The sequence below is a fragment of the Camelus bactrianus genome, chromosome 5 (assembly GCF_048773025.1).
Source record: "Camelus bactrianus isolate YW-2024 breed Bactrian camel chromosome 5, ASM4877302v1, whole genome shotgun sequence".
NCBI lineage: Eukaryota > Metazoa > Chordata > Mammalia > Artiodactyla > Camelidae > Camelus > Camelus bactrianus.
In genome coordinates, this window is record NC_133543.1 from 78,280,944 (window position 1) to 78,295,166 (window position 14,223).

Sequence of the window (14,223 nt, forward strand, 5' to 3'; positions counted from 1 at the left end):
GCTTTGGTAACTAATTCTAACTTCTTGCTGATGTCATCACTGACTCACTTGCCTTGCCTCCTCCCCTTTCCCTGGGTAGGACAATACTGACAAACAGCGTCTCCTAAAGGCAGATTCACACTGTGTATCTGCCCACTGCAGAGCTAGGGATTTTCCCAGGTGAAGCCAAGAGCCCCTACAAATGAATTCCTGGAAGGCACAAGTGGATCACTCCTCTTGGTGAGTCGAAAAAGGAAGTGTCAATTTTTCTTAACCATCTTCTTCCCCAAACTCACTGACTTTTAAAATAAAATGCCAAAAACTCATTAAATAACAGTCAGCCATCTTAACCCTTCTTCAAATAAGTCCCTGTGCAAATAAACAACAACAACAAAAATGTAAGGCAAAAAAAGAGGGGGAGGGGCTGAACTATAAGCCCATTTGGAAGTATTTGCAAGGAATTCAACTAACAGTAGGCAAAACTGGTGAAGTGTCTGCCCTCACAGCACATTCAGTCCAGCAGGAAAGAGACTTCAAGGACGTTACTTCACATAGTATACAAGCAATACCTAATACTACTATCCCAACTACCATGGGCCAGCTACTACTTACTCATCCCAATCATCCCAACAAACTTTTAAAATAACTACTATTACTATGACCCCTCTTCTAAGATGTGAAAATTAAGACAGAAAGATTAAGTAATTTGTCCACGGTCACACAGTGAGCTAGTGGCAGAGCCAAGTTTAAGCCAGCGAGTTTGATTTTAAGTCACTACACTGTAATTCAGCTAATCCAGATGCACAGAGCTCTGGGAAGAAGTACAGAATCTTAAAAAGATGTTTTAATCTCTGAAAAAAGTAAGATTTATGATGCTTTATTAGCAAATGTATTGAAGTGCCATTTCCATACCCTAGACATCGTCTAGAGAACTTGTGTGTGTAAGAAAGACAAGCCCAAGTGGTGATGGTTGCACAACAATGTGAATGTATTACTGCCACTGAATTGTACACTTGAAAATGGTTAAAATGGAAAAATTTGTTGTGTATATTTTACCACAATTTTTTTTTAAAGGATAACAGTAAGACAGACAAACTCTAAGTCTTGGTCTTCTATTCCTTTGTTCAGTTATCCATATTTCATTCCTTGGACTAGCTGGGGCAGCAAATTGATGACACTCTCATTTCTCACCCTGTTCATAAAATACATTAGGTTTTTCAACCTTTGTTCAATACTAGTGCATATACAGTAAGCTCTTCCTATGTGTAGAGCACTGAATTGGGCACAATTGGAAAGCAAAGGTGAATAAAACAATGTCTATCTTCCATAATAGCTATGATTAGTATTATTTCTTGACCCCATTCATCTCTCATGAACTCTCTAAGGTCAGTGTTATTATTCACATTCAATAGATGAGGAAATCAAAGTTCAGAGAAAAGTAGATCTTGCCATCATCCCAACCCTAGGAAGAGTTGGGAATTCAGGACTGAAACCTAGGTCTCTCTAACTCCAAATCCCATGCTCTTGATCCCAAGGCTATTACTGTCTGTAACTCCATATAAAGTAATGTAATTTCTGTAACTACTGGGCAGGGTGATGCTGCAGTGAGCTCACTAATTGCCGCAAGAGCCCCAAGGAACAAGGGAAGAATACAGATAGGGATGCCTTGGAGGAGGAGGCATTTGAGTTAAGCCTGGAAGGTGGAAGAAAAATAGAGACACCTGCAGTAAAACTTAAACTTTTATCCTAGTACGCCTCATTCTCAAGGGAAACTCAAGCCAAGTTTCCAAGAGGAGATTGCGTGCCATGTTATTTGTAGTCAGCGTTTCATACTTCTTCTTATTCAGAAAACAGTTACTGAGGGCATGCTGATGGTGAGCTGATAGTAGTGGAAAAAATAAACATTCCTTCCAACCTCTTTCCTGATTGGTTGCAATCAACTTGGTCCACAAGAAGAGCCAATCAAAACCTACTACCTCCCTGGTGACCAAGGGGAAATACCAAACTGTTCCACTTTAGTTCCGTCTTGGGAGGGGGTTGGGGGTGGTGTCAGTAGCTGGCTTTCCTTTACATCCAGGCTCTGGTCCAAGTTTCCCAAGTAAAAACTCGTGAATTAAAGAACGGGCGGACATAAGTGTTAGGGGAGGTGGGTGTTATTTGCTGGAAAACAGCTTGATGCCTTGAAACTTCCACTCCAACCCCTAGTCCTGAGGTAGCGGACTCTTTCGATTAGCTACACCATGCCCAACGTCCAGGACTCTCTCCCTTCCTCACTCCATACTTTTATCCACACACTTCGGACCTTCCCAGAAATAGCCTTCTTCTGGGTATATGGGAGCATGGTGCAGCTAAGTTCTGAAGGGGAAGGCTTTTCCTGGTAAGGATCCCAGCAGAGATCTCCAGATAAGAGACTGGCAGGAGACTGTAGCTGGACAAGTGAAGTGTGACTCATCTTGTAGTCACGCTACTGCAGACTGATCTAGTTTAACATGTCTCTTTTCTTATTGGAAAAAAGTGGCTAAAAAAAAAAAGAGGGGTATAGTTCAATGGTACAGCATATGATTAGCATGCACAAGGTCCTGGATTCTATTCCCACTACCTCTGCTAAAAAAAAAGAGAGAGAGAGAGAGAAGCAGAACTTTAAATATTTAATTTAGAAAAGCTGGAAAATACAGAAACACACAGTCTTTTATAATCTATAACTACCATTAAAATTTCATCAAATCAGTATGTTGTACACCTTAAACTTACACAATGTTATATGCCAATTATATCTCAGTTAAAACAATTTTAGTGTATATCCTTTCACTTTTCTGTGTGCAATTATTTTTCAAAAATTGGATTAAGATTACAACTTGCTATTTTCACTTAACAACACATCTATCTTTCTTTCATATCATTAAATAGTCTTTGACAACTTGATGTTTAGTGGCTAGATGACAATTCTCTTCCATGAATATACCACGTTTATTTAACCAATTTATAGTTGCTGGACATCTAATTCATTTCCAGTTTTTTGCTATTGTGAATAATACTGCATTGAAGAGCCTTATAAATAAATTTTTGAACATATTTATAATTATTTCCTTAGGGTGAACCCATATCTTTAAATTCACCTCTTCCCCAGTCTATAAACCCCAAAGGCCTTCCATCCCACTTTCTTATCTAACTGTTTGAGGCAAGAAGCCAGGTAATTCTGGGGTGACAAAACTTCAAAGTTCCACAAGATGGTGATATTTCCTAAAAGAGTTCAACAAACTAGCGTTAGGCTGGCAAGGGAACTAGGTGGATGTGGTTAAAGGAGTAAAGTATTTTTAATGCTGCCTCCCAGAAAAGGAATCAAAAGAAGTGGAAAGGTCTTTCCTTTAGAGGATAGTTTGTTGTCTCTAGGACAAAAAATAGAGAGAAAGCTGCCTTTGATTTAGCCTTTGATTCAATAATTTTTCAAAATGGCAGCTTAAGACTTAGCCATGTCTGTAAAATTCTACAATGAGTCAAGTGACGTGAAATATCACTGATATCAACATATGCAAAGAGGGAGTCCAGTTAAGATGGCAAGATTCCCCAAACTGATCTTTATGTTCAGTGAAATCACTATCAAAATCCTCGCTGCCCTTTTTATGGAAATCAACAAGCTGATCCTAAAAGTCATGGAAATGTAAGGGACTCAGGACAGCCAAAATAATATTGAAAAAGAACAATGAAATTGGATGGGAATCCTAGGTCTGGAGCAGAAAGTCCTTATCAAATCAGTAAGAAAAGATGTTTCTTGTATCACAGTGAAAAACTGTGAATGACTTAAATCTCAGTCAGAAACGTACAGTTATAGACATGACCACATGAAGGAAAAGAGAGAGAACAGTGTTAAAATATTTTGCCATTTATGTTTAAAATAAATACATTGTATTTATATATATTAGAAGATATTGGACCTTTTTAATAATAAGTAATTTTTATTTAATATTTTAAAGTTACAATAATATGGGCTCTGTATAAAATGAAACAAAGAATACAGTCGTGTGTATTCAAAATTCCAACACTGGGTGCAGCAAGACTTAATACAGAACTATAGTGGTCATATTACAGTAGACAAATAGATCAATGGAACACAATAGAAAGCCCAGAAACAGAGCCACACAAATATAATCAACCAATTTTTGACAAAGGAATGAAGGCAATTCGAAGAGGAAGCGTTTTCAATAAATGGTGCTGGAACAACTGGACATGCAAAAAAAAATTAATACAGACACAGACCTTACACTTTTGACAAAAAATTAATTCAAATTGGATCATAGATTTAAATGCAAAATGCAAAACTCTACAACTTCTAGAAGATAACATCGAAGAAAACTAGGTAACCTTAGGTTTGTTGATGATTTGTTAGATATAATATGAAAAGCACAGTTCATGGAAAAAATCTGGTAAGTTGGACTTCAATAAAATTAAAAACTTCTGCTCTGTGAAAGACACTATTAAGAAAATGAAAAGACAAACCATAGACTGGGAGAAAATATTTGTAAAACAAATATCTGGTAAAAGGCTTGCATCCAAAATATACAAAGAACTCTTAAAACACAATAGTAAGAAAACTCAATTTAGGCACATCTCACTTTCCTAGATGACCCCATGCTCTGGGGCCATCTCTCGCCTTTGAGATGGCCCACACTCTGTCTATGGAGTGTGTATCTCCCTGAATAAACTTATTTTCACTTAAAAAAAAAAAAAAAGAAGAAGAGAAAACAACTCAATTTGAAAATGGGCAAAAGGGTTTAAGAGATACAAACCTCCAGCTATAAAATAAATAAGACATGGGGATGTAATATACAGCATAAGAAATATGGTCAATAATATGGTAATAACATTGTATGGGGACAGATGGTTACCAGATTTATCATAGTGTCCATTTCATAATATATGTAAATGTCAAATCACTATGTAGCACACCTGAAACTAACAAAGTATTGTATATCAACTATATTTCAGTAAAAAATAATTAAAATACAATTATTTTTAAAATGAGCAAAAAGTATGAACATGTATCTCAACAAAAAAGATATCCGAGGGCTAAGCCAAGATGGCAGAGCAGAAGGACACCTAGCTCACTCTCCCACGAATACAGCAAAAACTATACCTACGTATGGAACAAATCAAGCAGAATACCTACTGAACTTTGACAGAATATCTCTTACATCAGAAATACAAAACCAGATCACAAAACCAGATAAACAGCAAATTTCTGTTTAGCATAGGCAACTGCATTCAATACCTCGTAATGGTCTGTAATGAAAAAGAATATGAAAAAATATATGTACATATATATATAAAACAGAAACATGCTGTGCATTGGAAATTGACACAACATTGTAAATGGACTATACTTCAATTAAAAAAATAAAGATATCTGGGTGCCAAATAAGGATATAAAGGGTGCTCATCATCATATGTCATTAAATAATTGCACATTAAAACAACAATGTATCATATCACTACACATCTACAAAAATTACAAATACAAAGCACTAACAACCATCAAATGCTGGCAAGAATGCAGAGTAACAGGAATTCTGCAAAATTGAATGGCCACTTAGGAAAATAGTCTTTCAGTTTTTTCCAAAGTTAAACATAGTCTTGCCATACAATTTAGCAATTGTTCTCCCAGGTATTTACCCAAATGAGTCGAACACTTATGTCTACACAAAATCAGCACACAAATGTTTATAGCAGCTTTGTTCATAATGCCAAAACTTGGAAGCAACCAAGATGTCCTTCAACAGGTGAATGAACAATCTCTGGTATATCTATACAATGAAGTTTTATTCAGCAATAAAAAGAAATTGAGTTATCAAGCTACAAAAAGACATGGAGGAATTTTAAATGCATATTACTAAGTAAAAGAAGTCAGTCTGAAAAGGCTATATACTGTATGGCATTCTGGAAAAGGCAAATCTATAGAAAAAGTGAAAAGATCAGCAGTTGCCAGGGGCTTAGAGGGAGAGAAGGTTAAATAAGTGGAGCACAAAGTGTTTTGGGGGCAGTGAAACTATTCTGTATGATATGGTAATGGTGCATACATGACATTATGCATTTGTCAAAACCCATGAAACTGTACAACAAAGTGAACCCTAATATAAACCCTAGTGGACTTTAATTTAATAATAATGTATCAATATTGTTCATCAGTTGTAACAGATGTACCACGTTAATGTAAGCTGTTAATAATAGGGGAATCGTGGGGCATGGGGGAGTATATGGAAATTCTGTTCTTTCTGCACAAATTTTCTATAAATCTAAAGTTCTAACAAAACATGTCTATTAAAAAAAGAAGAAAAAATTGGGGACAAGTGTTTGCGGAATGATTAACAAATGATTGATTTTAATCTTCTCTTTCTTCCCGCTTTTTTTAAAATTGAGGTGAAATCCAAATAAAACATACTATTTGAAATTGTACAATTCAGTTACGCTTAGTACATTTAAATGCTGTGCAACCATTACTTCTATCTAGTTCCAAAACATTTCAAGAACCTCAGAGGAGACGTTATCCCCGTTAAGCAGACTCTCCCTATTCCCCTCACCCTACCCCTGACAATCACTAATCTGCTGTACGTCTCTTGGATTTACCTATTCTGGGTATTTCATATACATGCTATCATACAATGTGTGACCTTTTGTCTCCGACTTCTTTCACTTAGCATATCGTTTTCAAGGTTCATCTGCACCTTCTGATAGATGAATAACATTACATTATATATACCATGTTTGGTTTATCCATTCATCTGTTGATGGACATTTGAATTGTTTCCATTTTTGGCCGCAATGCCTAGGGCTATGAGATGCATATATACAATACTTGTTTGCCCCTAATCTACTTTTTAGGTGACTCCCCCTCCACCTAAAATAGAGGGTCACCTAAATAACCTTGATTGAGTTCTACATTTCTATCTCTGGGGCTGCTGCAGGCAAGAAGGGTCTAGCTGGGAAACAAGAACTCGTGGATTTACAACCAGTGGGTCCTTTGAAGTCATTGTCTTTAGCTATCCTAAAAATAAGTGCAGAGTTAATGAGTCTTCTTTATACTCAATTTTGTGTATGCAGCTTTCAAACTCTTATTCACTGTGAACCAGGTCCAAAAGCCAGACTATACTGAATGATTTGGTTAGAACTCTTCCTTGTGTATTACATCTCTTAAGAGGATAGTGTCCAAATCCTACCAATGTCTTAATGAAGCATCTCCAGCTCTCCAACAGCAATCACAAAAAAAAATTAATAAAAGGAGTTACCAGGGCTTTAAGGGGGTGCGAAGGAATAAATCGGGAATTCGAAAATTGCACCTCTTGGGGAGTGATTGGGAATGTTAGCTGTCTTGATTGTGGTGGTGGTTTCATGGGTGTATACATCTATCAAAATTCATCAACATGTACATCTGAAATATGTGTAGTTTACTGTATAGGAACCATACCACAATGAAGGTGTATTTAAAAAACTTTTTAATAAAAAATAAAGGAGATAAATGAGAGCATCATACATGTTAAACACTCAGGTCAGCTCAGATTTTAACAAGACATTTTTAACAATACATACATATTTAAACAATCACTAGAAAATTAAAATAATCATCTAGACTAATTAATTTAAACTTACAGTATGCATAAACAGTCAAAGCATTTTAATCAAATAACAATGTACCACTCAGTCTATAAAAGAAAAACAAACTCCATATTTTTTCTTTTACATGTGAGTCCAGAGGTAGGCAATCTAGGGCTGGTGACTTTGCTCCTTAGTGCCCTCCCGCAAGAAGGCTCCTTCTTATTCACCACCTGGTTATCTCCACAATATGGCCCTTATCCTCACAGTTCAGGATGGCAACTAGAGCTCCAGCCATCATATGCGTATTTCAGTCAGTGAGATAGAGGGACAAAGAAGCAAAGGTCAAAAAACAGCTACCTTTTAAGTAAAGTTCTCAGCAGCTGCCAAATGATAATGATGTTTACATCTTATTCTCCAGGACTTAGACACATGATCACCATCTTGCTATAAATTGAGTCTTGGACAACCAGACTGTATTTTGTGAGGCTTTGTGCCCAGTTCCAAATCAAGACTTCAATTACTAAGAAAAAAGGGGATGGATATTTGGGGACAGCAGCAGGATCTGCTGCACATCAAACTGCCAAGGCCAACTTCAAATTGTGACCTCTTAGTGGCGTTAAGTAACATGCTTAATCCTGAAAACTTGCTCCTAGAATCTGGGAGAAGAGATTCCCATTTCAAATACTGCAGACAAAAGAAGGTGGCAAGTGACTCCTCCCATGGCCTGTTCATGGAAGAGGTTGGAAGGGACTGGGGATTACAGTAGACCTAGGGTGGACAAGTCGGTCCTCCCAAAGTGGCCCAGAAAAGCAGCCCCGAGACCACGGTCCTGCTACTGAAAAGAAAGGCTAGAGATGAGATGAAGAAGTATAGGAGAGGGCTGTTTCTTTATCAGTGGAGAACCAACTAGTTGAAAGTTGAAATAATTAGCTAGGCTTTACTATAGAAACCAACATTCTCAATTATATAGATATATAGGTGAGAATTTGGAAAACATGTCAGCCATGGTTCTGTCATCCATACACCACTTTTGGAATATTTCTTTCTGGTCTTTTATTTCCCTGTGAGAGAGACTTTTTGTTTGCTTTTGCTTTAAGCATATTTACTGTAAAAACAAAGGTTCTCAGAAAAATACCATATGATATCACTCATATGTGGAATCTTAAAAAAAAAACAAAACACAAATGAACTTATTTACAAAACAGAAACAGACCCACAGACATAGAAAACAAACTTATAGTTGGGTAAGGGGTGTGGGAAAGGGGTGGGAAAAGATACATTGGGAGTTCAAGATTTGCAGATACAAACTACTATACATAAAATAAATAAATGAGTTTCTTCTGTATAGCACAGGGAACTATATTCAGTATCTTCTAGTAACCCATAATGAAAAAGAATCTGAAAAGGAATATATGTATGTATATGTGTGACTGAAATATTATGCTGTACACCAGAAATTGACACAACATTGTAAACTGACTAAACTTCAATAAAAATTTTATTTTAATTTTTGAAAAAAAAAGGCTTTCTTTATGGCTTGAGTTTATATTCTAGGGTAGGGTGACCACAGGTAAGCTACTTAACACCACTTTGCTCACTTTTCTCATCTATAAATGGGAAGAAATAATCATGAGGACAATAACACCTATCTCATAGAGCTATTTTGAGGATTAAATGAGATAATTCACATAATGAGCTAAGAACAGCTTATATAAGCTTTTACTATTTGCATATAGAACTTTACTGGTTACATAAAATTCCAACCAGTGAACATCTCATCATAACCATGCCCCTATTACTGAACACTTGACTAATTCTCACTTTGGGGCTATTATAAAGTTTGAAATATTTTAATGCATTTATCTCTTTTACATTTAGGATTATTACTTAAAGTAATATCTTCAGAGTCTTCAGATAGATTTTAGAACACTCTTGTTATTTCTCCTTTGATTTTTTATTTTTAACTTTTCAGTTTTATTAAGTAGAATTCTTACAATTTGACTGCATATAAATATATTACATGTAAATACATATACACAATATACTTTTTAAATTTACATATATGTTCTGTTCATTGTTTCTAAGAACGTTTACAGCTTGGGTTTTTAAACTTACATGGTTATTAAAGGAATAAAGCCAAGCACAGAATAAGAATTAATTCAAAAAGATACATATACCTTGCTATTAACAATAACATCCTTTATAATTGCCCAGATATGGAAGCATCCCAAATGCACATCAATAGATGAATGAGTAAAGAAGATACTATATATATATATATATAGAGAGAGAGAGTACAAGTCACCCATAAGAAAGAAGGATATTTTGCCATTTGCAGCCCTTCATTCACTTTTGTTTTTCTTTTCACTTCAAAAACCAGAGTTTTATAATTGGCATAAACATTTCCATTGCATCAAAAACAACAAAATACCTAGAAATAAACTTAACCAAGAAGGTTACCTATACTCCAAAAACTGTGAATATTGAAGACAATACAAAGAAATGGAAAGATATCTTGTGCTCTTGGATTGGAAGAATCAACATTATCAAAATGGCCAGAGTACCCAAAGCAATCTACAGATCCAATGCAACCCCTGTCAAAATACTCAAATTTTCCCCAGAGCTAGAACAAACAATTTTATTTACACTGAGCTATGGGTGCATGAGTATTCATTATATTGTTACCTAATGTAATTCTCTTTTAGGATGCCTAAAATGTTTCATTTAAAACCTATACTCAATGAAAAAGAATTAGATAGACATTTAGTAATCTATACAAAAGTGACAAAGAAGTCATTGTTAATTCTGCTATTAAAGTGAGAAAAATCTTCCCTGAAACTGCTGTGCTGAAGCAAACACACAAAGAAGAGGCAGACACCTGAGGAACATCCACTGTTCCAGCTCCCAGCTGCTCAAGACTTCCCAGCCCAAGCATAACAGTTAGGAAGCCTTTGAGATGACACAAAAACCTGGGTCTTGAAAGGACTGAAACTGCATGAGAAATTCTGAATAAAAACTATCAGCTGAGTCATTCCAAACTCAAAAAGTTAATAAATAAATAAATAAATAATAAAGTCAGAAAAATAACTTACAAAAGAATTTACGTAAGAGCTGACTAAAAGACAAATACGGGGTTTAGGGCAGCACTCCAACCACTGCCACCTGCTGGCTTATCACTCACCAGTGCTCACACTCTCCCTATGCCAGCTAAAAGTTACACTCAAGGTTTCTAAAACATTCCTTGCATTTCCCTGATCTCTCTTTATTTGATTCATTTTTCTTCTCCTGCAACACATTCTCATCTCCACCTCAACGTGCCAAAATCCTACCAATTTTCAAGGCTTGATTCAATCTTTTCAAAATTGTGGACTCCATAGTGTGCTGTAATAATATGAATAAGCTGTGTTCACATGGCATCACCAGTCACAAAAACTCTCATTGGGTATGATCATAGAGGTTCTCTCAGCTCATCCGCCGAACAGTTCTGAGGTAAGGGAAGTGTTTGACCCGGAGTGCTGCAAACCTGTTTGGATCACTTGCTAAGCAGCTCACAGAGCATTAGAAAGGAGCAGTTTTAAAGCACTTTCATATCTATTGGCTGATTTCACCCTAATGATAATCTATCTCCTTGTTGATATGTGCATGGCATCCATTTCTGCTATGTTCTCTTTTCACTGTTCTGTCTTTTGATTTTACTTTTTCACCTGGGGTATGGATACCTAGAGGCTTATTAACTTCATGACTATAAGCATTCTAAATGCCTTTTTTTTTTTTTTGTGATAACAGATCAATTTTAATTCTAGCACCGGAAGCTATACAAGGGTAAGCCTTGTAGACTTCATGGGACTGTTGTACATGTTCAGTAAAGTGACAACTGTGCAATACCACTCAGTATCTCAAAATTAGGAACATATTTTTGAATTGTTTAAACACAATCCACAGAATTAAAAACAGAAGCCATCCATAGTTATAGTAATTGTCAATTAAAAGGTTTATCACTGACTACTTGCTAGAACAGCCAAAATCCAGTAGGGAACATCTGACTCCAACTTGGCGAACAGCTTAGGTTCCAAAACTGATTCATCCCTAATAAAAGAAAGCCCTTAAAAAAGAATGTGTCTGTGTATATAGATATATTTTTTAAAGGAATCATGTATCTTTGAAGCAGCCTTCGTGTTTCCTTTAAATCTGTCTTGAAATGACCATAGGATGAGCTTCAGGGAAAGGATTAACCAGCTTCTTGGTCTAAGGCTACCATGGCAATCATTTGTCTAAGGCTAGAAAGGTACCAGCATGACATAAACCGTTAAGGAGAGGAGAAGTCGAGGGCTTTTCCTGGCAGTTGGTAGCTAAAATTCAAAGGATTCTTAGAAAATGACACAATGGCAGCCTTTCTTGTCTTTTTCTTTCCGTGTTGGTTCTGGTGAAGGAGGACATTCCTGGTCTTGAAATTTCCTTATAACCCGGACAAGTTCATGGAAAGCTTGATCTACATTCATCCTAATCTTTGCTGATGCCTCCATGTATGTTACCTTAAGCTGTCATGCTAACTGCTGTCCTTCTTCCTGTGTTACCCATCTTTGATGATCCAGATCTGCTTTATTACCAATTAAAGTCATTGGAAACTCATCACGATCCTTTACTCTGAGAATCTGTCTTTGAAACTTACAGAGTTCTTCAAAACTGCCTCTATCTGTGACTGAAAAGACCAACAGGAAACCTTCTCCAGTTCTCATATACTGTTCTCTCATAACTCCAAACTCCTCTTGTCCTGCTGTATTTAGAATATCTAGCCGGGCTGCCCGGTCATCAATCACGTACTGCTTTGTGTAGGAGTCCTCAATGGTTGGATCATAATCCGTTACAAAATAGGACTGGATGAACTGGATGGTGAGCGCCGACTTGCCCACGCCGCCCCCGCTGACCACCACGAGCTGGTGCTTCTCTTGGCCAGAGACGTCCTGCCAGCCGGCCGCGGCCACGGGGACGCCACCGAGCCCAGCCCGGCCACGCCGAGCCACCGCCCGCCCTAGGCCTGGCTCCGGGGACTTGCGCGGACGGCGGGCTGCGGGTGAGCGGCCGGAGAGGGTCCCGGGCGCCGGGAGCTGCCGGGAGAACCGGTCCGGGCAGCAGCGCGGCGCCTCGGCTGGCCGGGTCCCACCCGAGGCTCGGAGAACCTGGGTGACAGCAGAGACCAGGGGCGGCCGCAGCCAGGGGTCGCGCTCCTCCTCACGTCTCCTCAGCGCCTGCGGAACACAGCCTCCAGCGCCGCTACCCTAAGTGCTTATTTCTGTGGCTTTACTTGGTGGTGACGATGAAAAGCAAAATGCAATCCTGAGATGCCCAATTCAACCAGTACCTGGTTTTTAAAATTTCAAAGCTGTTTCCTTCCCAAAAAACGCTGACCTGGAGAGCTATGTCAGCAGTACAGGCCAACACCTTCACTTCAGAAGCCATGCTTCAGACACCCTCTCCCATCCAGCATTCCTCAGAGAGGGTCATTTCAGCACCAGCCAGGACCTCACCTCACCTACGTGTATACACACACCTACTTGCAAACTACTGCCTGGCTAGTGATGGAGACTGCAGGGCTAAGGAGGGCCTTTGGCTTCTCATGTGCAAGACAGGATGAGTTTCTTTCTCAGGGTGTGCTGCAGCCAGACGTAGTACCTCTTCTTAGCAGACACTCTGCTGTTCCAATCATACACCTTGCTGTTGAGTTCTATGTGGAGTTCCAGGAGTGAGCATTTTCTGGAGGGAACGAGAAAGGCAAAAATTAATGTCATGCAAATATCAACAAAGAGACAGAATATCATTAGGGTGAAATCAGCCAATAGACATGAAAGTGCTTTGAAACTGTTCCTTTCTTAAAAACTCTACGACCCTCTTAGCAAGTGATCCAAACAGGTTTGCAGCGCTCTGGCCCAATGACCACAGTCCTTTCCTGCAAGGGGCAACTGAGTTTTATTCTGGGTACACACTAACAAAACGATAAGCCACCTGGATGGTCTATGTAAATGCAAGATGGACATAAAAGGCCAATAGTACCGCTGGCCCATGGCGTCTCTCCCTCGGAAGGCTGAGTCGCTCCTGCTCTAGCCCTCCCCTTACTGCTGAGCCATCACTGAGGAGGCTGGGGGTCCCAGGCCCTGAGATTTATTACTGGAGTCCCCAAAGCTGCAACAGAATACATTTCCCGGGTGACTCAGAAACAGTCTCAGTTGTAATTAGGGGGTGGCTGAAAAAGGACTGCTGATCTTACATTTGAGGTACAGTGAGGCTTAAATGGAAACCAGGTCACCAGTGTTTCCTTTAGAAAAGTATTCTTGCCAATAAACATCAGAAATGTCAAAAACAAAGATTCGCAGATGTGAATAGTCAGGTACCACTTTTCACCTACAAAACTGTCAAGACTTGGGGAAATAAAAGGGCACTCAGTATCAGTGTGAATTCAGGGATGCAGACACTCTCATACAAAGCTGGTATAAGGGTCCTAGAGGACAATCTGATAAGATGTATCAAAGGCTTTAAAAATGCTTGTCCCTTGAAACAGTCATTCTAATTCTGGGAATTTTCCCTTCAAGAAGACAATTAAGAATAAGCCCAAATGCTGAGTTTCAAAGATGTTGAACACTTTCTTTTCTGTGAAAGCAAAACACT

General features: G+C 38.2%; 1 protein-coding gene and 1 pseudogene across 15 annotated transcripts in view; both read right to left on the bottom strand.

Annotated features, from left to right (window-relative positions):
• Positions 1-7,446: 7,446 nt before the first annotated feature.
• LOC105082335 (ras-related protein R-Ras2 pseudogene) lies at positions 7,447-12,314 on the bottom strand (annotated as a pseudogene).
• Positions 11,326-14,223, bottom strand: part of CFLAR (CASP8 and FADD like apoptosis regulator) — a 43,891-nt gene continuing 40,993 nt past the window's right edge. For all 15 annotated transcript variants that reach the window (XM_074364180.1, XM_074364177.1, XM_074364178.1 and 12 more), the window contains one exon: positions 11,326-13,314. In XM_074364180.1, coding sequence (XP_074220281.1) covers positions 13,176-13,314 — 139 coding nt within the window. In that variant the 3' untranslated portion in view covers positions 11,326-13,175. The remainder of the gene's footprint in view (positions 13,315-14,223) is intronic.